The 21,136-nt window shown below is 44.2% G+C and overlaps 1 protein-coding gene and 1 non-coding gene across 3 annotated transcripts in view; one reads left to right on the forward strand and one right to left on the reverse strand.

Annotated features, from left to right (window-relative positions):
- The window catches only part of GGA2 (golgi associated, gamma adaptin ear containing, ARF binding protein 2), a 44,975-nt gene that overhangs the window by 19,699 nt on the left and 4,140 nt on the right, over nucleotides 1-21,136 (forward strand). For both annotated transcript variants that reach the window (XM_053554168.1, XM_053554169.1), the window contains exons 6-15: nucleotides 2,279-2,382; nucleotides 3,764-3,844; nucleotides 4,381-4,518; nucleotides 9,102-9,183; nucleotides 13,685-13,810; nucleotides 15,058-15,180; nucleotides 15,451-15,479; nucleotides 15,883-16,016; nucleotides 18,465-18,622; nucleotides 20,962-21,131. In XM_053554168.1, the coding sequence (XP_053410143.1) occupies nucleotides 2,279-2,382; nucleotides 3,764-3,844; nucleotides 4,381-4,518; nucleotides 9,102-9,183; nucleotides 13,685-13,810; nucleotides 15,058-15,180; nucleotides 15,451-15,479; nucleotides 15,883-16,016; nucleotides 18,465-18,622; nucleotides 20,962-21,131 (1,145 nt within the window). The remainder of the gene's footprint in view (nucleotides 1-2,278; nucleotides 2,383-3,763; nucleotides 3,845-4,380; nucleotides 4,519-9,101; nucleotides 9,184-13,684; nucleotides 13,811-15,057; nucleotides 15,181-15,450; nucleotides 15,480-15,882; nucleotides 16,017-18,464; nucleotides 18,623-20,961; nucleotides 21,132-21,136) is intronic.
- On the reverse strand, nucleotides 7,697-7,759 carry LOC128562951 (U7 small nuclear RNA). The gene has a single exon (XR_008373641.1). It is a non-coding gene; the product is annotated as a U7 small nuclear RNA (small nuclear RNA).

Consider the following 21,136-nt stretch of genomic DNA (forward strand, 5'->3'; position numbering starts at 1 on the left):
GCCCTACCCGCTGAGCCACAGGCACTGCCCTGCCTCATTATTTTTAATTGACACATAATTATATATATTTATGGGATATAGTGTGATAATTTCAGTACATACATACAATGGCTAATGATCAAATCAGGGTAAATAGCATATTCATCAGTGAAAGAAATAGTTTTTATTTGTGGAAATGGGTGGACCTTTGCCTCTGGTAGGCAGGATTTGAGCTGTAGTTACCCTCACTATACCAGACTTCAGACTTTTCTAGTGTTAGCTCGTGGTTGGGTTGGGAGCTGATTTGCCGAGAGTTTCCTGAGTGTCTGCTCTGCTATCGGATGTAGTTGTTCATCTCACCTGCCATTGCTACTCCTTACAGTAGACAGCTGGCCCTTATTATTCAGGGGCTGGGAAGGTAGACAGGGTCCATCTATTCTGAGTAAGACTCAGCCTTAGGCAGATACTTTGTCCCTGAGACTTGAGAGGATCTAATTGTGATCATGCTCCATCCCAACTTAGGACTGGGCTGAGGACATAATTCTTGCCCCTGCCCCCCAGTTCTTTCTCCAGCTGCAGTGGGTTTCTACCATTGCTGTAAGGGCTGCAGGGTTTGTTCTTTTCTTTCTTTCTTTCTTTTTTTTTTTTTTTGCTAAGAAGTGTTGGTGCCCTTCCTGTAGCAGTTTAAGACTTCTATTCTGCAGCCAGAGGATTTAGGTGGAGCCTGGGCACCTTCTCATTCTTTTTGTGGGCCCTGTGTGGCCCCTGGAAAAAAGCTTATTTTCTTTGCGATGCAACCTACAGAAGCTCTGTATTCACTTGCCTGTGTAAATAATTTTTAAGCCGTTTCACCTGAGTTATTTATTTATTTATTTATTTATTTTTTGAGACAGAGTCTCAAGCCCTGGGTAGAGTGCTGTGGTGTCACAGCTCACAGCAATCTCAAACTCTTGGGCTGAAGTGATCCTCTTGCCTCAAGTAGCTGGGACTACAGGTGTTTGCCATATTGCCCGGCTATTTTTAAGTTGTAGTTGTCATTATTTGGCAGGCTGGGGCTGGATTCGAACCTGCCAGCTCCGGTGTATGTGGCTGGCACCCTCGCCGCTTGAGGTACAGGCGCCGAGCCCACCTGAGTTATTTTTATTGGCATTGCCTCTGGTGTCTCCTTGGAGGCACTATTTTTGTTAGATTTCAGGTTAATTGGTTGTTGCCCTGTGATCTCAGCTCTCTGAAGGTTTCACGAAAGTTGTGAATTTGTATGCCGTTCAGGGTTTTTTTTTTTTTTTTATTTATTGTTGGGGATTCATTGAGGGTACAATAAGCCAGGTTACACTGATTGCAATTGTTAGGTAAAGTCCCTCTTGCAATCATGTCTTGCCTCCATAAAGTGTGACACACACCAAGGCCCCACCCCCCTCCCTCCTTCCCTCTTTCTGCTTCCCCCCCCATAACCTTAATTGTCATTAATTGTCCTCATATCAAAATTGAGTACATAGGATTCATGCTTCTCCATTCTTGTGATGCTTTACTAAGAATAATGTCTTCCACGTCCATACAGGTTAATACGAAGGATGTAAAGTCTCCATTTTTTTTTAATAGCTGAATAGTATTCCATGGTATACATATACCACAGCTTGTTAATCCATTACTGGGTTGGTGGGCATTTAGGCTGTTTCCACATTTTGGCGATTGTAAATTGAGCTGCAATAAACAGTCTAGTACAAGTGTCCTTCCGTTCAGGGTTTTGATGTTGTCAACAGGAGTGATGCTGATCTGATTTTTGTGCATCCTATCTAGAAGATGGGAGTCTGCATTCGTTTTATGTTGGGCTCTTCAGAAGAAGGAACCCAGGTTCAGCATGGACTATTCTGTCTATATGTACTCACTTAACATTTTTAGGAGCTTCATTAGGAATCCTCCAGTAATTTTTGGGCCCTAGGAAATTAAGTAGCTGTATAAAGTGATGAGTATCTTTATAGCTAGTATAAGGCCCACAGACTTAATAGGCCTAAGGGGCTGCTTGTTCTGACATGGCTGGCTTTGATGCCCCTGACTTCGTGGTGGTTCCTTGGATTCTCCTGAGAGGTGATACAGAGCCTCATTCAGACTCTGGTGTATATTGCTGCTTCCTTTTGGCTAAGATCAAGTGCAGACCCTGGTGTATTTCTTTAAGGCCATTGATAGGATTTTCCTTATGAGGTATCAGGAAACTAAAGGTTTCAGAACTTTATATTGGATTGTGGCTGAAGTCAGTAAGTACCCGTATCAGTGTCCTGACTTTGTGAATTGCATCTTTTAGGAATTATAAAACAAGACCCTAAGCTACCAGTGGATAAAATCTTACCCCCACCTTCTCCCTGGCCTAAGAGCTCGATCTTTGATGCTGATGAAGAAAAGTCAAAGGTATGGACTCCTTCCTGACCTCGGTGGCCTGCATGGACTGTGTTTAGACCCCTTCTCTTAGGGACTCTGCTTGAAGTATCCTCTGATCTCTAAGCCAAAGCGGAGAATGGGGAGGTGGGTTAGTGAGTACTTTGTGGAGAGGCCCTTAGGAATGAGGTAGCGGAAAGTCTCTGTGTGGTCTGCACAGATCGGCCAGATAATAAATGCTATGTTCTTTGTGCCCTCCACCTTGTCAGTACAAGTGTTTTTGGGGGAGACATGGTTGAAAGGATACCATAAGGGGATTGTGGGATATATGGATGATTAGCCATATCCAGTGTGGATGTGGTACTAGGGTGGGGAATGGTGGAGAGGAAAGAGTTGGTTTGTAAATTAGATCTTTCTCAGTGCCAGTGAGCCTGCCTTCACCAATTTCCTTTCCACTCTGGCCTCTCAGAATTGTTGGTCCTGGGACATCAAGTAGGGAGAGTGAAGAGAAGAGGAAGGTGGTCAAAACCTAGGCCAAGACCCAGGGATAACACTGTAGTGCCTGTGAATGGGGAGATTGCTCTTGGTTATTGTTCTTGGTCAGTCACAAGGTCTAATGATCACAGTATCAGGAGAGTACCAAGCCATGGACATGTTTCTGTTTGGTCTGCTGTGCCTTCCAGTTACACCCTATCACTGTATCCTTCTCTTGGTTCTAGATGTTCTGTGGCCACCAGGTCACTGGTGTCAGAACAAGCAAGGCTAGTCTAGGTTCTAGGCTGCCTTTGTCTTTGGCACCTCTGCTATGTGGTGTCTTAAGTTTGCAGAGGCTGGGAAGAGTTAGGGAGGAGGTATGGTGTGACTTCTGAGAAACTTAGAATCGTGCATCATTGGGCTCCTTATACTCATCTTTCCCGCCATCCATCTCCATCCAGGAAAGATTGAATGACTCCTGTGTGCCAGGCATTCTGCTAGGCATTGGGAACAAAGAACAAGATCACTAAAGTCTGTCCCATCAAAGAGCACATCATTCGGGGCACTACTGAACTTTTGGACCAGATAATTCTGTCAAGTGGAGGGCAGTTGTCCTGTGCACTTCAGGATGTTTACAGCATGCCTGACTCACCATGTGCCAGCAGAACCCCTCCTCAGTTGTGAAACCAATTGTGTCCAGACTTCACCAGCTGTCCCCTGGGAGGTGTAATCCTCCCAACTCCCTACTCCATTGAAAAGCCAGTGGTCTGTTGGAATAGTCCTCATACCCACCTCATAGTGCCATTGTGACCATTTGGTAAAATGATGTGTGTAAAATGCACAAGCTGTTGATATTAGTGTAAATTCTTCTATTCCTACTGCTTCTACTCTGGACCTGTGGCAATTAGAGTTTCACCTACTGTTCTTGTTCACTGTCTAGCTTCTGACAAAGCTTCTGAAGAGCAACCACCCTGAGGATCTTCAAGCTGCAAACCGGCTGATCAAGAATTTGGTCAAGGAGGTGGGCATTTTTTTTCATGGGTTTGCAGAACAGGGATTGACAAGGAACAGTGTATGTATGTATGTTGTTGAGGGAGTGAATGAACTGTTGTCTGGGGAAAAGAATGGTCATCTAGCACTCAACTCTGGGGAATAGTCGTAATCTCCTTAAAGGGCAGGAAGGTGGTGATCGGAAGCAGAAATCTTGCTGCCATACTTCCCAGCTGCTTTTGTTCATGGGTCTTAAAGGAATTTTTAGCTACCAACTTCTGTCCCAGGGACAGGTATTGGTGTAGACAAAGTCCAGACTTAGGAATCTGTTTTTTAGAGGGATCAAGGCTGCTGGTATAATGGAATAGGTCACCAGGCCCCAAACTGCATTATCCTCCCCAGGAATTGTGGGTTCTGAGTATTTCCTTTACTTGTCAGGTGGACACCTACTTTCACTTATTGTTCTGGTGGCTTCCCTGAGTTTTCAGCAGTAATCCTTTCTTAGCCCTTGTTCAGGCTTCATCCAGGGCTTCTGCTTCCTCACTTCCATCTTCTTTCTCCTAAAAGGAACAAGAAAAATCAGAGAAGGTGTCCAGGAGAGTCAGTGCCGTGGAGGAAGTACGAAGCCACGTGAAGGTGCTGCAGGAGATGCTGAGCATGTACCGCAGGCCAGGGCAGGCCCCACCAGACCAGGAGGCCTTGCAGGTGATAATTCAGGGATGACAAGAGATTGCACATAGTTATTCACAGTTTTTTGTTTTTTTTTTTTTTGGTGACGGTCTCAAGCTGTTGCCCTGGGTAGAGTGCTGTGGCGTCACAGCTCACAGCAACCTCAAACTCTTGGGCTTAAGCGATTCTCTTGCCTCAGCCTCCCAAGTACCTGGGACTACAGGTGCCCGCCACAACGCCCGGGTACTTTTTGGTTATAGTTGTCATTGTTGTTTGGCAGGCCTGGGCTAGATTTGAAACTGCCAGCTCCAGTGTATGTGGCTGGTGCCCTAGGCACTTGTGCTACAGGTGCCGAGCCTTATTCACAGTTTTGATGTGTTTTGACCTGTATGTTCCCATGAAGCATCATAACAATCAACATAGTAAATACTTAAATATCTGTCACCTCCCCAAATTTCCTGTGTCATCTTTTCCTTCTCTGTCCCTACATCCTCATGCAGCTACTGATCTACTGATTTGCTTTCTGTTTTGATTAGTTTACTGCTCCTAGACTCTTGTGTATATGGAATGATACATTCTTTCTTTATTTTTATTTTTATTTTTGAGACAGAGCCTCAAGCTGTTACCCTGGGTAGAGTGCCATGGCATCATAGCTCATAGCAACCTCCAACTCCTGGGCTTAAGTGATTCTCTTGCCTCAGCCTCCCAAGTAGCTGGGACTATAGGTGCCTGCCACAATACCTGGCTATTTTTTGGTTGCAGCCGTCATTGTTTGGCAGGCCCTGGGCTGGATTCGAACCCGCCAGCTCAGGTGTATATGGCTGGCGCCTTAGCCGCTTGAGCCACAGACACCAAGCCTATTGTTTATTTCTGACTAGTTTCTCTTAGCATTATTTGAGATCCATTCAGAATTGTTCTATCAGTAGTTTATTTCTTGGCCAGGCATGGTAGCTGACACCTGTAATCCTAGCACTCTGGGAGCCCAAGGAGGGTGTGGATTGCTTGAGTGAGTTTAGGAGTTGGAAACCAGCCTGAGTAAGAGCAAGACTCCATCTCTACTAAAAATAGGAAAACTAACCAGGTGTAGTGGTGAGCACTTATAGCCCCAGCTTCTTGGGAGGCTGAGGCAAGAGGATCGCTTGAGCCCAAGAGTTTAAGGTTGCTGTGAGCTATGATGACACCATGGCACCCTACCCAGGGTGACAGAATGAGACTCTGTCTCAAAAACAAAAATATATATAGTTTATTTCCTTCCCCTTTCCTCCCCTCCCCCTCCCCATCTCCTTCCCTTCTCCCCCTCCCTTCTCCTTTGACAGTCGCACTTCGTTGCCCTGGATAGAGTGCTGAGGTGTCACAGCTCACAGGAATCTCCAGCTCTTGAGCTTAGGCTATTCTCTTGCCTCAGCTTCCTGAGTAGCTGGGACCACAGGTGCCTGCCTGGCTATTTTTGTTGTACTTTGGCTGGGGCCAGGTTCGAACCTGCCACCCTCGGTATACGGAGTTGGTGCCCTACTCACTGAGCCACAGGCGCCGGCCTAGTTTATTGCTTTTCATTGCCAAGTAGTAGTCTTTTGTGTGGATGTAGCACAATATGTAGAGTATGTATATTTATCTGTTGATGGACATAGTTTCTTTCCAACTTCCAGTGATTATGAATTAAGCTGCTATAAACAATTGTATGCAGGATTTTCTATGCATGTCTAGGTGTGAGATTGCTGGATAATACACTAAGTGTGTGTAGTTAACAGTTTAAGAAATTGCCAAAATATTTGAGCTATGATGCCAAAGTAGTTGCACTATTTCATATTCCTAACAGCAGTGTGTGAGAGGTCTAGTTTCTCCACATCTTATACATCTTGATCTTGTTTTTTTCAGCAAGATCCTTATTGAGATAATTCACATACAGTAAAGACCACCAGCACACCTACATAGCTTTAGAACATTTTAGCTACCCCTGAAAGAAAGCTTGAACCCATTAACAGTTATTCCCTTTTCCTTTCTCCTCCCACCCCTGACAACCATTAATCTTCCTGTCTTTATGGATTTGCCTATTTGGATACTTAACATAAATGGAATCATATGATATGTGGAATTTTGAGTCTGGCTTCTTTTACTTAGTGTAATGTTTCCTAGGTTCATTCATGTGCTAGCAGAAGTCACTACTTGGTTCCTTTTTATGGCTGAATAGTATTCCATTCTATGACTATACCACATTTTATTTATCACCTGATAGGCTTTAAGTTGTTGATAGACATTTGGCTATTATGAATGATGTCTATGAATATTCATTCACAAGTTTTTGTGAACTTAAAGAAGTAGAATTGCTGGATCATATGGTAACTGTATACTTAACATTCTCAGGAACTGCCAAATTATTTTCCCTAAGTGACTGCACCATTTTATGTTTCCACCAGCAATTTAAGAGGTTTTGAATTTTCCACATCCTTATTCCAATACTCAGTATTGTCTGCCTTTTTGATTAAAGCCATCCTAGGGGGTATGAAGTAGTATCTCATTATCCTTTTGCATTTCCCTGATAACTTTATTTTAAGCATTCTTTGCTGTGCTTATTGGGAACTTGTATATCTTGGAGAAGTGTCTATTCAAATCCTTTGTCCATCTTTTGGGTTGTCTTTGAGTTATAAGTGTTTTTTATGTATTCTGGATACAAGTTGCTTATCAGACCGTTTTCTCTCATTCTGTGGGTTGTATTTTTACTATTTTGACAGTATCTTTTGAAATACAGATGTTGCCAGGCACGGTGGCTCACACCTGTAATCCTAGCACTCTGGGAAGCTAAACCATGTGGATTGCTTGAGCTCAGAAGTTCAAAATCAGTCTAAGCAAGAGCAAGACCTTGTCTCTGCTAAAAATAGAAAAATTAGCTGAGCATCATGGTGGGTTCCTGTAGTCCCACATTCAGGAGGCTGAGGCAGGAGGATCTCTTGAGCCCAAGAGATTTTTTTTTTTTTTTTTTGTAGTTTTTGGCCGGGGCTGAATTTGAACCCGCTACCTCCAGTATATGGGGCTGGCCCCCTACTCCTTGAGCAACAGGCGCTGCCCGAGCCCAAGAGTTTGAGGTTGCTGTGAGCCACAGTACTCTACCCAGGGTGACAGAATGAGACTCTCAAAAAAAAAAAAAGATACTTTTAATGTCAGTGAAGTTCAAAATATTCTTTTTTCCCCCATTTCTTTTGTATGGGAGGTGAGTGGGGGGAGTTCTTCCAGTGGAGATAGGAAAACCTGCTAGATAAATTCCGAAAGAGCTGTAACACTTTTTCCCCTCCATTTCTTACTGGTTTTGTTCTCACCCCTAAGAAACTACCTCCCATCTGTACTAGGCCTAAGGCAACTGTGGTTAGTCTATCTTGGAGCCCTCTTCTCTACCTCCCTCTGCAGGTCTGTTTCAGCCTTCTCTCTCTGCATTCCAGGTTTTTGTTTATCTACACAGGAGAAATGGCTTATACATAACTCCTGTATTTACCTGCCCTTCCATTTCACAAGATTAAAAAAATGAACTAGTGTCTTTCTCAATTCCAAACTCCTTGGCTCATTTATCTATCCCTGGCTCAGTCAGCTGTGATTGGGATTGGACAGAGTGAAAAGCACACTGACTTTCCTATGTGAGTGAAGGGGACAGTTTCAGAAGGGTGCTGGGCTTGGCCAGGTCGGATACTCCAAAATCCATTTACCAAGGTGAGATTACACCAGGGTCCCTCAGGAAGATCAGTGTGTTGGGCTTTTAGGCAACATAATCCATCCCCCACAAGACGATAACCTGCTAAGAGTCAGGAGAGAGACATGTAGAACAAATGTGTTCTGTTTGTATTGGTAAAGCTGACTTTGGAAAATGTCTCAAATAAGTATTGAACCTTCCACACCCTGATGTGGCTGGTTCCTGTCCAACCACCTTGGAGCTGCCATCTTTAAAACATACAGCATGTAGTTGTAAGGAATGCAGTTCCTTATAGGCAGGTAGCTCCCAAGAACAAAGGGTAAGAATGAGTTTCTTTCTGCTTCCTCTCTCTGACTCCAGCCAGATAATGTCATTTCACCAGCCCTGGGTGGGAGGGGGATCTGTAGAGGGAGGCCTGGAGTGTTGACTTTGTTAATAGAGCTCCCTTGCAAAGAAGGAAACCTAAGAGATACAGAAGCTGTGTCTCCCTGTTACCAGTATGAGGATGAAATTGTCCAGAGCACTGTCCTCAGGTGAGGAATATTAAACTTTCCAGATGTGTTTGAGGAAAATGAGTTTTGGCTCCAAGGGAACCATGTGGGTGAGCATCATGAGAGAGTAATAAAGTCAGTAGGATGGGAGACTTGGATGTCAGTGGTAAAGCAGAAGCTACCCTGTTGTTAATGCCATCCAGCCCTGGACAGAGGCAAGGAGCTTGAGGAAGCAATGATGTGCTCATGGAGACAGTTCTTTCTGAGCTAAGGCCTTTTGTCACTTAAAATTTCTTTTATTTTAGAAAAGTCTTTCACTTGTAGCCCAAACTTTTTCTGAAACTGTTAACTCCCGTGTTACTTCAAATCTGTAATCATGAGTTTGGAACAGACTGAGGCAGGCTTCTGAAATCACAGTTTCTGCTGTTGTGAACCAAACTCTGTTTTTCTAGGTCGTGTATGAAAGATGTGAAAAGCTGCGGCCTACCCTGTTCCGGTTGGCAAGTGACACCACCAATGATGATGACGCGCTTGGTAACAGTTTTATTTCCCTAAGCATAGCTAGCACCCTAAGTGCAAAGCAGACATGGTTCTTCTGTTGTGCTGCTCTGGTGCCAGGATCAAGGCAGAGTGTACTTTAGGTTCTGTAGTAATTGGGTTTGAATTACCTTAGAAATGATTTCAAGAAGAATCTAAGCTTGTGAAAGAATCAGCAGATCTGAAAGTCTGGAAAGGAGTGGAAATTTACCATGGAGATTAGGTGTTAGAGAAGTAGAAGAAATCCTACTGGAGGCTTAAGGAAAGGCTGAATGATCCCACCCGCAAAGGTCAGAGAAACATGTAGGGGTGGTGCATCTTTAGGGGATCACCAACTTGTGTACTTTAGGGTCCTAGTCATCTCAATGAGAAGGATGATGGGATATGGTAGGGACAGTGGAGAATTGTCCACAGGTACTACAAATAATTTTAAAACTTTTTAGTATGGGAAGTCTCAAAACATAAGAGAAAAATAGGAAAAATCTGAACTATTCTTCACTCATCTTTGCCAGTTACCAACTCATGGTGGATTGTTTTTGCTTTATTTATTTTTTGTTGCCCTCTGTCACCCAGTGTAGAGTGCTATGTTGTCATCATAGCTCACAGCAACCTCAAACTGTTGGACTTAAGCTATCCTTTTGCCTTAGCCTCCCAAGAAGCTGGGATCACACCTGGCTAATTGTTCTATTTTTATAGGGATGGGGTCTTGTTCTTGTTCAGGCTGGTCTTGAACTCCTGAGCTCAAGTGGTCCACCCACCTCAGCCTCCCAGAGTGCTAGGATTACAGGTGTGAGCCACTGCACCCAGCTTTTTTTAGTTGTTTCTTTCCTTTATTTCCCTTCTCTTCCCCTTTCGAGTCTCTCTCTTTTTATTTTTCTGAGACAGAGTCTCACTATGTCGCCCTTTTAGAGTGCTGTGGTGTCAGAGCTCACAGCAACCTCAAACTCTTAAGTGATTTTCTTGCCTCAGCCTCCTGAATAGCCTACCACAATGCCTGGCTATTTTTTGGTTGCAGTTATCATTCTTGTTTAGTAGGCGTGGGCCAAGCTCGAACCCACCAGCCTCAGTGTGTGTGGCCAGTGCCTCACTCACTGAGCTACAGGTGCCAAGCCTTTTTTTTTTTTTTTTTGAGCTAGAGTCTTACAATGTCTCTCTTGGTAGAGTGCCGTGGTGTCACAGCTCACAGCAACCTCAAACTCTTGGGTTTAAGTGATTTTCTTGCCTCAGCCTCTCAAGTAGCTGGGATTATAGGTGCCTGTCACAACACCCGGCTTTTTTTTTTGTAGTTGTGATTGCTGTTCAGCTGGCCTGGGCTAGGTTCGAACCCACCAGCCTTGGTGCGTGGTGGCTGGTGCTGTAACCACTGTGCTACGGGCACCAAGCCTTTTTGTTGTTTCTTAAATGGTTGATCTTTTGGTCTTACTTTGTCTGTGCCTCTCTCTTTGTATTCACCAATAGCTTAGTCTATTTTGGAGCAAATTCTAGACATTTTGAAATAACCAGATATTCAGACAGAGTTCAGATTTTCCTGATCCTTTTTCTCCTTAACATCTTTTGCTAAATCTTTAAAACAAAAACCTAACAAACAAAACGGTTCTGGCTTGGCGCCTGTGGCTCAAGCGTCTGAGGCGCCAGCCACATACACCTTGAGCTGGTGGGCTCCAATTCAGCCTGGGCCTGTCAAACAGCAATGACGGCTGCAACCAAAAAAATAGCCGGGCGTTGTGGCGGGCGCCTATAGTCCCAGCTACTTGGGAGGCAGAGGCAGGAGTTGGAGGTTGCTGTGAGCTGTGATGCCACGGCACTCTACCCAGGGCAACAGCTTGAGGCTCTGTCTCAAAAACAAACAAACAAACAAAACAGTTGTAAGTCAGACTCAAAAGAAAAGCCACACTTTGTAATTGTTTGGTATTTTTCCAGTCTCTCTTAATGGACAGCAGATACCCACCTACCCCTCCATTTCTTTTTATCTTGCATGAAAGATAGGTCCGTTGCCTTGTAGAGTTCTCTCTTGGTCTGTTTGGCTTATTGCATCCCCTCTGATGTTTTCTGTTTTCTTTTCTTTTTTTTTTTTTTAAAGACAGAGTCTCACTTTGTTGCCCTCGGTGGAGTGCTGTAATATCACAGCTCACAGCAACCTCCAACTCCTGGGCTTAGGCAATCCCCTCAGCCTCCCGAGTACCTGGGACTACAGGCGCCTGCCACGATGCCCGCCTGTTTTTTGTTGCAGTTGGGCTGGGGCTGGTTTGAACCTGCCACCCTTGGTATATGGGGTCTGTGCCTTACCCACTGAACCATGGGCGCCGCCCCAAATTTAAGGGTTTTTTTTTTTTTTTTTTTTTTTGCAGTTTTTGGCCAGGGCTGGGTTTGAACCCACCACCTCCGGCATATGGGGCCAGTGTTCCACTCCGTTGAGCCACAGACGCCACCCCCAAATTTAAGTTTTTAACATAACTTGCAACATGCCAAAAAATCACTTAGCATTGAATTCAACCCGTCTTGTCCACAGTCAAAAAATTGGCAGGACATAAGCAGTTGGTGAGTCCAGCAGTTGATAATCTTCAGCACTTTGGCTTGCAGAGTTATACGTGCCCCACCCCTGTTGCTATTCTTGTCTCTGGTAGGAGAGAGTTGTCTGCAGGTAGACCAGATAGTGGAATGTTCATGTAGTTTTTGAAGTTCAGTGTGTGTTTTATGTTTTGGGGGTTTCAGTTTTCTTATTTATGAGTTTATGAATGAGACAGGGTCTCACTCATTTTGAGGCTAGAGTGCAGCGGCATCATCATAGCTCACTGCAATTTCAAATTCTTGGGCTCAAGTGATCTTTTTGCCTTAGCTTCTTGAGTAGCTGGAAATAGGTATCTGCCATCACACCCAGCTAATTTTTTTAATTTCTTGCAGAGGTACGGTCTTACTGTATTGTTTAAGTGGGTCTTGGATGGCTGGCCTCAAATGATCCTTCCTCTTTGGCCTCCCTGAGTGCCAGGATTCTAGCATGAGCCACCATGCCCAGTCCCAGTGTGTGTTTTATACTTTGGCATGTTTCAGTGTGAACCTGAAATTTTGTCATAAATACTTGATTTATATTTAATATTTTCTTTCTTTCTTTTTTTTTTTTGAGAAAGGGTCTCTGTCACCGTTGGTAGAGGGTGGTGGTATCATAGCTCACAGCAACCTCAAACTCTTGGGCTTAAGCAATCCTCTTTCCTCCACCTCCCAAGTAGTGGGACAGGTGTCTGCCACTACGCCCAGCTAATTCTCCTATTTTTAGTAGAGGTGGGGTCTTGCTCTTGCTCAGGTTGATCTCAAACTCCTGAGCTCAAGCAGTGTACCTGCCTCTGCCTCTATATTTAATATTTTCTAAAATTTGTATGTTCAAAAGTAGAATCTCAAGACAATTTCTTCTTAAATACTTAAAACCTTTCCAATAACTGCATCAAGTACTAAGAAATTATTTTAATATTTGCATTCACATTGACAAAATCACTTCAGGTTTTATTTTTCTATTTTTTTTTTTTTTTTTAGACAGTCTCACTATGTTGCCCTTGGTAGAGTGCTGTGGCATCACAGCTCACAGCAACCTCAAACTCTTGGGCTTAAGCAATTCTCTTGCCTCAGCCTCTCATGTAGCTGGGACTACATGCGCCTGCCACAAGCCTAGCTATTTTTTTGTTGTAGTTGTCATTGTTATAGCTGGCCCTGGCCGAGTTTGAACCCACCAGCCTTGGTGTATGTGGTTGGTGCCCTACCCACTGAGCCTTATTTTTCTATTAATTAAAATTAAAAGCTGGGTAAAGTGGCTTACCCTGTAATCTCATCATTTTGGAAAGCTGAAGCAGGAAGATCACTTGAGGTCAGGAGTTTGAGACTAGCCTGGGAAACATAGCAAGATCTTACCTGTATATACAATAAAAAAAAAAAAAATTAAAGATAAAAGTTTTAGTTCCTCATTGAAAGAGCTATATTTAGAGTGCTTACTGCCAGCCATTATGGTAGATAGTCCAGACATAGAAGGTGAAGAAATTTGCTTCCGGGCGGCGCCTGTGGCTCAGTTGGTGAGGCGCCGGCCCCATATACCGAGGGTGGTGGGTTCAAGCCCCGCCCCGGCTGAACTGCAACCAAAAGGTGGCCGGGCGTTGTGGCGGGCGCCTGTGGTCCCAGCTACTCGGGAGGCTGAGGTGGGAGAATCGCTTGCCCGGGAGTTGGAGGTTGCTGTGAGCTGTGTGATGCCATGGCACTCTACCGAGGGCCATAAAGTGAGACTCTGTCTCTACAAAAAAAAAAAGAAATTTGCTTCCTCCCCATTGAGAACCAAGAATATTAGGGCTCAGGGGTTAAGTGACTAGGCCTGATAGGGCCTGCTTGTATGATATAGGGGCAAGAGTCATGGATAAACGAAATCTAGTCAAGCCATCTGTAAACTGCTCTGCGGAATGACTTAGAAAAACAGATTTTTGGTGGCTAAACCTGGGGTTCTAATTCTTCTCTCATTTTTCAGCTGAGATTCTCCAGGCAAATGACCTCCTCACCCAAGGAGTTCTGCTGTACAAACAGGTGATGGAGGGCCGTGTCACCTTTGGAAATACAGTGACCAACTCAGTGGGAGACATACCTGTCTCCAGAGGTATGTTTGAAAGTTTCTCCCTCCCTTCTGCTTTGGGCAGCCTGCAAATCACAGAAAAGAAATGGGTCCTCAGAATATTCTATGTTACGGCACAGAAATGAGAGAACTTACCTGCCCTCTGTTCCCTTTCTGGGAAATTTCACGTAGCCAGTCTCTGCCATAGGAGCCATTGTAAGCTGACTGCCAGGCTAGATCTCAACATTGGCTATGCACAGAAGGAGATGACTAAGTTATACCTGCATTTGCAGTCTCATGAGTAGTTACTTATGGACCAAAGAAACGGTTTTCCTCAGTGGTTCCTGGTGCCAGGCTAGTTATATCAGAATCACCTAGAATTCCTAGCACTCTGGGAGGCTAATGCAGGTGAATTGCCTGAGCTCAGGAGTTCAAGACCAGCCAGAGCTAGAGCAAGACTCTGTCTCTAAAAATAGCTGGGCATTGTGGTAGATGCCTGTAGTCTCAGTTACTGGGGAAGCTGAGGTAAGAAGATCGCTTGAGGCTCGGCACCTGTGGCTCAAGCAGCTAAAGTGCCAGCCACATACACCTGAGCTGGTGGGTTTGAATCCAGCCTGGGCCTGCCAAACAACAATGACGGCTGCAACCAAAAAATCGCTGGGCGTCATGGCAGGCATCTGTAGTCCCAGCTACTTGGGAGGCAGAGGCAGGAGACTCACTTGAGCCCGAGAGTTGGAGGTTGCTGTGAGCTGTGATGTCACGGCACTCTATCCAGGGTGACAGCTTGAGGCTCTGTCTCAAAAAAAAAAAAAATCGCTTTGAGCCCAAGACTTTGAGGTTGCTGTGAGCTATGACACCACAGTACTCCACCCAAGGAGACAAAGTGAGACTCTATCTCAAAAACAACAATAACAATCAAAGGAGGAAATAAAATCACCCAGAACACTCGAAGTGCAGACCCTTAGCTCCCTGATTTGAACCTTATATGAATCAAGACTGCCTGGATCTGGGCCTGGCTATCTGTCGGGTACTATGGGTGATTCTGACCCACTCAAAGGCCCTGAGCTGGAGAAGTCTGCTCCTGTTCAGGGTGATGGAATCTTTGGAGGAGGACCCTGTGGTCTTTGGAGTAGGCAGGCTGTGCTCTGCTTACCACATGGTCCAGATTGGACTGTGGGTCAACACACTCTGAAAGGGTTGATTAGGAGGAAACCTGAGGGAAGCCAATAGAATTTAAGGGGAGATTTTGCTGTCACATCTGGTTTATTTTCCTAACCCTGAATGTTTTTTAGTCTTTCAGAATCCAACAGGCTCCATGAAAAACTGTCCCCTGATTGACTTAGAGGTGGATGATGGATCTAAGCAGGCTGGGACTGTGGCTCCATCTTTGCTTCATCAGGACCTGGAAGCCTTAGGTGAGGGGGCTCTGTAGAGAGTATAGACTCAGAAGGTTTTGAACAGGGAGAGAGAAAGCTGATCCCCCCTAGGGAGCATATGTTGCTTTTGAGTGACTCAGATATGCTTGGCAGTTCAGAGAAGGCCCCTTTGCACATCAGTCACAGATTTTCCAAGGGTGAGTTGAGTGACCTTGGGTAATGTCCTAGAATGGGTGGACATGGTATTGATTATCATCTTGAAGCAGGTAGAGTTACTGTTATCTATCTTACTCTCTTCCTTCCTTATAGGAATCAGTGATGGTCCTGTTATGAACAAGGTAAGGAAGCTCTTGCCAGGGCCTAGAGAAAGAAGGGGAGGGTCTCTCAAACTTGCCTTCATGAAGCAGTGCTACCTGGTAGGGGAGAAAGGTGCTATTGTGCTTGCCTGGTAGGATTCATGGACTTGGAGGTCCAAAGCCTTTTCCTCACCCATACTATATGGCTGGAGCCCCCCTTTTTTCTCTCCTTACATCCCTTCCTTCTTCGGTTGCACCCGGCTCCTGCTTCCTGAAGGTTTGCTCAGGAAACATGTTGTTTTGTCTCTTCTTTCTCCTTCTGCCCCAAGAAATGTAATAAGCCTGGGCTACAGCTTTGGTGGGCTCAGGAGAGCTGAGCCATAGTTTTACCCTGGCTGACAGTCGTCATACCATGGTCTTAATTCAGCCTTTCCTGTTTTGACAGTTTGCTGGTCAGAATTGCTGTAAGGAAAAGAGCAATCCCTCTTCTAGCACACTGCTGGGTGGTGGCATTCAAAGCTCTTTTGGAGACCAGAACTTGCTGGATCTCATCTCACCACAGTCATCTGCTGGTCCTCTGTGAGTCTAATGGGAAGGGCAAGTGGAAGGATCTTGTCAATCTGTATAGTTTCCTCTCATCACACAAGGGCCAGGGAGTGGTGCTGTAAGTCAGAGACCTCTCATCCTGGGGAGGGGGTGTCTTGTATTAAAAGTTTAATCTGAGCCAGGCATAATGGCTCACACCTGTAGTCCTAGTACTCTGGGAGGCTGAGGCAGGTGGATGGCTTGAGCTCATGAGGTCGAGACTAGCCTGAGCAAGAGTGAGATCTGGTCTGTACTAAAAATAGAAAAGAATAAATTAACTGAGTGTGGTGGTGAGTGCCTGTAGTCCCACCTACTTGGGAGGCTGACCCAGGAGTTTGAAGTTGCTATGAACTATGATGCCACAGCACTCTACCCAAGATGACAGAGTGAGACTCTGCCTGAAAAAACCCCAACAAAAAAAGCATAATATGCTGCTCCTGCTTTTCTCTCTCTTTTTTTTTTTCTGCTTTTCTCTTTTTACTCCCCTAAGTCATAGGAAAATACTGATGTGGCCAGGGTATCTGCAAAGGAGTTTATATAAAGACTTGGCAATAGTAGATGATGGTGATGTTTTTGCTATTTATGTTTTTTCTTGATTTGCTATGTAATTTGAAGTTAATTAAAATTTGAGAAATACATTAACAGAAAGTACCACATACAATTCCCTAAGAACAACATTGAATGCTCCTTCTTTGCTATTTATTTATTTATTTATTTAGAGATAGGATCTCACTGTCTTCCAGACTGGAGTGCTCATAGCTCACTGCAACATCCAACTCCTGAGTTCAAGCAATCCTCCTACCTTAGCTTCCTGAATAGCTGGGACTACAGGCCCATGCCACCACCCCTGCCTAATTTTTAAATTTTTTCTAGCGATGAGGTTTTGCCTTGTTTCCTAGGCTATTCTTGAACTCTTGGCCATAAGCAGTCCGGCCTCCTCAGCCTCCCAGAGTGTTGGGATGATAGGCGTGAGCCACTGTATCTGGCCTCTTTGCTTTTTTATATGCATGTGGTAGTGCTTTACTATGGCTAATTTTTTACACAAATGGAATCATAATTTACATACTGTACTCCTGCATGACTTTTTGGTATTATATCTTTGACATGTTTCCATATCAGTTTATGTAAATATGCTTCATTCTTTTTTTATAGCACATTATAATCCATTATGTGAATATAATCATTTCTCTCTAGTAGACATTTACATAATTTCCAGTTTGGTGTTTTATAGTGTATATTCCTAATGGTAGAGGATCTTTAGTGTATGAAACGTAAAAACATTCATAGATTCATTTGCCTCTGAAAAATTAGCAGTTGGTCTTCCCTGAAACCATTGCAGGAGTGGGGAACCTGTGGGCTTAAGGCAACTTGTAGCCTTCTAGGTCCTTGAGTGCAGCCTTTGAACTGAATCCAAATTTTACAGAACCAATCCTTTTTTTGTTTGTTTTTTTGTTTTTGAGACAGAGTCTTGGTTTGTCATTCTTGGTAGAGTGCCATGGCATCATAGCTCTTAGCAACCTCAAAGTTTTGGGCTTAAGCAGTCCTCTTGCTTCAGCCTTCCAAGTAGCTGGGACTATAGGCACCTACCACAACATCTGGTTAGTTTATAGAGATGGGGTCTCGCTGTCCTGCTCAGGCTGGTCTCCAACTCCTGAGCTCAAGTAATCCACCCGCTTTGGCCTCCCAGAGTGCTAGGATTAGCCACTGTGCCTGGCCTTGAACCAATTCTTTTATTAAAAGGGCTGCAGCAGAGAAAGATGAAGCTTTTCTTGCCTCTTTTGGTGCTTAAAAAAGGACAATTCTGAAATCAGAAGGCCACAGGTTCCCCGGAGACCCCTGAAAGAGAGCCTGTGTTTCTGATAGAACCGCAGGGCTCTCTGGCAGAAAGGTATGCAGAAAGTTCCTTTCTGTTCATTACCCAGAGATGTTTTTCTTGTAGTTTTAGTTTTTCAGCCACTTGGCAGGGTAGGTTACTTCACCTTGCTGGCTTGAGTTTTCCGCCATGTTTTCATTTTGTGCTCCAGGTGGACAAAAGCATGATGTATAAAGGCATCAGTGTAATTTGTATATCATCTGCATAGCTTATGTTGCTCTGGTGATCATTAGGAAACTTAACCTGACTGAGCTACTTGTTAGGGACTGCCTGAGAGCTACAACATGAATAACCTTAGTTATCGTAGCTCCAGTTTATTGGATTCTTATTCTGTCCTGATACTCTTAAGTGCTTTTCATACACTTAATTCTTCATTTAATTCTTATGACAGCCCTTTGAGGTAAATTCCTCTATTATTCTTGCTTAACAGATGAGGAGACTGAAGCATAGGTAAGATTACTTGTCTAAAGTTATGTATGTTTCCCTTTCTTATATAGAAAACTTAATCATAGATGCCTTGAGTTCTCTACGATTTTAGCTAGTCTTTGGTATTTTTTATTTCTTTGCAGGAATTATGTCTCACAGAAAAGCATCCCTAAAGAAGTGCCACCAGGTACTAAGTCCTCTCCAGGTTGGTCCTGGGAGGCTGGCCCATTGGCTTCTTCTCCATCTTCACAGAATACACCTCTGGCTCAAGTGTTTGTTCCTTTGGAGTCTGTTAAACCCAGTAAGTACGGTTTTTACTGCACTTTTGTTTCTTGGAATTCTGTTAAATTTCTAGCTTTTTCCACTGTAGATTGATAAGGGTGGACCTTAAATTTGAAAGATCTTGCAAGGGGCAACATTACGAGTTGCTTCTTGTTCCTTTAGCTAATATTTTTCTTAGTCTTTTTAGTGTTGACACTGTAAAGGATATTGGGAGGCAGAATGCGATGAAGAGGCTTATTAGGGACATCATGTTCATTTGGAATCCAAATAGGGAATGTTTATTGTGGCCTGGAATGACTGGGAAGAAGTGGAATTTGAAGGAAGGCAGGAATTTGGCTAGTGATCCTCCTTTTATAGGGGTCCTCATTAAAGTAGAAAACTGGATATTACCTTTTGGAAAGGACAGGAAACTGAAGGCCCAGCTAGTTAAGGTACCAGTGCTCCAGTCCCTGTATTAGTGCACAAAGCAGAAAACAGCTCAGGGCTTTGGTTCCAAGGCCTAGCTCTTTAGAGGACAGAGCCCTCGCATGGCTTGGTGTGGCAAAGTCAGAGTGCTGTTGGCCCTGGAAACCAGGCAGACACGTCTGAAATTACTACACACTTTTTTTTTTTTTTAATGAGACAGAGTCTTACTATTTTGCCCTTGGTAGAGTGCTGTGGTGTCACAACTCACAGCAACCTCAAACTCTTGGGGTCAAGAGATTCTCTTGCCTCAGCCTCCCAAGTAGCTGGGACTATAGGTGCTTGCCACAACGCCCAGCTATTTTTTGAGACAGGGTCTTGCTCTTGCTCAGGCTGGTCTCGAACCCATGAGCTCAGGCAATCCACCTGCCTTGGCCTCCCAGAGTGCTAGGATTACAGGTGTGAGCCATGCACCTGGCCCCAGACTTTTTTTTTTTTTTTTTAAGACAGAGTCTTACTCTGTTGCCCTAGGCTAGAGTACCATGGTGTCAGCCTAGCTCATAGCAACCTCACTTCCCAGGCTCAAGAGATCTTCTGTCTCAGCTTCCTGAGTAGCTGAGACTATAGGCAGCTGCCACAATGTCTGGCTAATTTTTTCTATTTTTAGTAAAGACAGTCTTGCTCTTTCTTAGGTTGGTCTCCAATTCCTGAGTTCAAGGGATGTTCCTGACTCAACCTCCTAGAGTGCTAAGATTACAGGTGTGAGCCACTGTGCACCCAGCCACAAACTTAAACATACCCAGTAATGTTAAGGCTGGATGTGGTATCACATGCATAAGATACAGGTCTTCATTAAAAATTTTTTTTAGGGGCGTGCCTGTGGCTCAAAGGGGTAGGGCGCTGGCCCCATATGCCGGAGGTGGTGGGTTCAAACCCAGCCCTGGCCAAAAAATTGCAAAAAAAAAAAAATAAGAATAATAATTTTTTTAGATGGTTAGCAAGTCATCCGTGTACTATTCATTGAATCATCCACTCATTTTGAAATGTGTGTTATCATGTTACAGTCTTATTTGATTCTGTTCTACATGCTGTTTTATGCCATTTAATTTGAGTGGCAGTTTTATTTGAGTATTTGCTAATGTAAATACCGTGCCCCTCTTATTTCTTATTAGTCTCATTTGGTTTTCCTTCAAATTAACATTAGAATCACATCCTATCTAAATTAAAACAATCTCTTCAGGATTTCTGTTGGAATTTTATTAAACCAGTTAGAGGAGGTTTGATATCTTTACTGTTTTGTCATTAAAACAGTAAATATATGTTTGTTATGTTTATGACAATTAAACATAAAGGTTTATGTATGGAGGTGTTATCCTATGAAAGATACCGAAAGAAATGAGTAATGATAGGAGTGCTTATTATCTCCTTCAAAATATTTTCATTCTTTAAAACTAGTAATGTGTGGCGTGGCACCTGTAGCTTTGTGGTTAGGGTGCCAGCCACATACACTGGGGCTGGCGGGTTTGAACCTGGCCCAGGCCTGCCAAACAATAATGACAACTACAACAAGAAAAATAGCTGGGCGTTGTGGCAGGTGCGTCTAGTTCCAGCTGCTTGGGAGGCTGAGTCAAGAGAATCACTTAAGCTCAAGAGTTGGATGTTGCTTTGAGCTGTGACACCATGGCCCTCTACCGAGGACAATATAGTGAGACTCTGTCTCAAAAAAAAAAAAACTGGTAATGGGCTTAGGATGGTTGGGACAGGTCAGTCTGGAGGGGTCCACAGGAGTCTAGCTCGAGTAACAAGGACTTGGAATGTGGTAGTGCAGAAGGGTTAAGTCCAAAGGATGTTCTGGAGGAGCAGCAGTATTGAGTGATGACATGCGCATCTCTCCAGCCTGGCTGTCTGAGGATTTTGTAGCTGTGCTGACCCTTCTGGTTGGGCCCTCTCTCCCAGGCAGTCTGCCACCTCTGACTGTGTATGACCGGAATGGATTCAGAATTCTGTTGCACTTCTCCCAGACTGGGGCCCCTGGCCACCCCGAAGTACAGGTGTTGCTCTTGACTATGATGAGCACTGCTACCCAGCCTGTTTGGGACATCATGTTTCAAGTTGCTGTGCCAAAGGTGAG

This window comes from Nycticebus coucang, chromosome 12 (assembly GCF_027406575.1).
Source record: "Nycticebus coucang isolate mNycCou1 chromosome 12, mNycCou1.pri, whole genome shotgun sequence".
NCBI classification, from domain to species: Eukaryota; Metazoa; Chordata; class Mammalia; order Primates; family Lorisidae; genus Nycticebus; species Nycticebus coucang.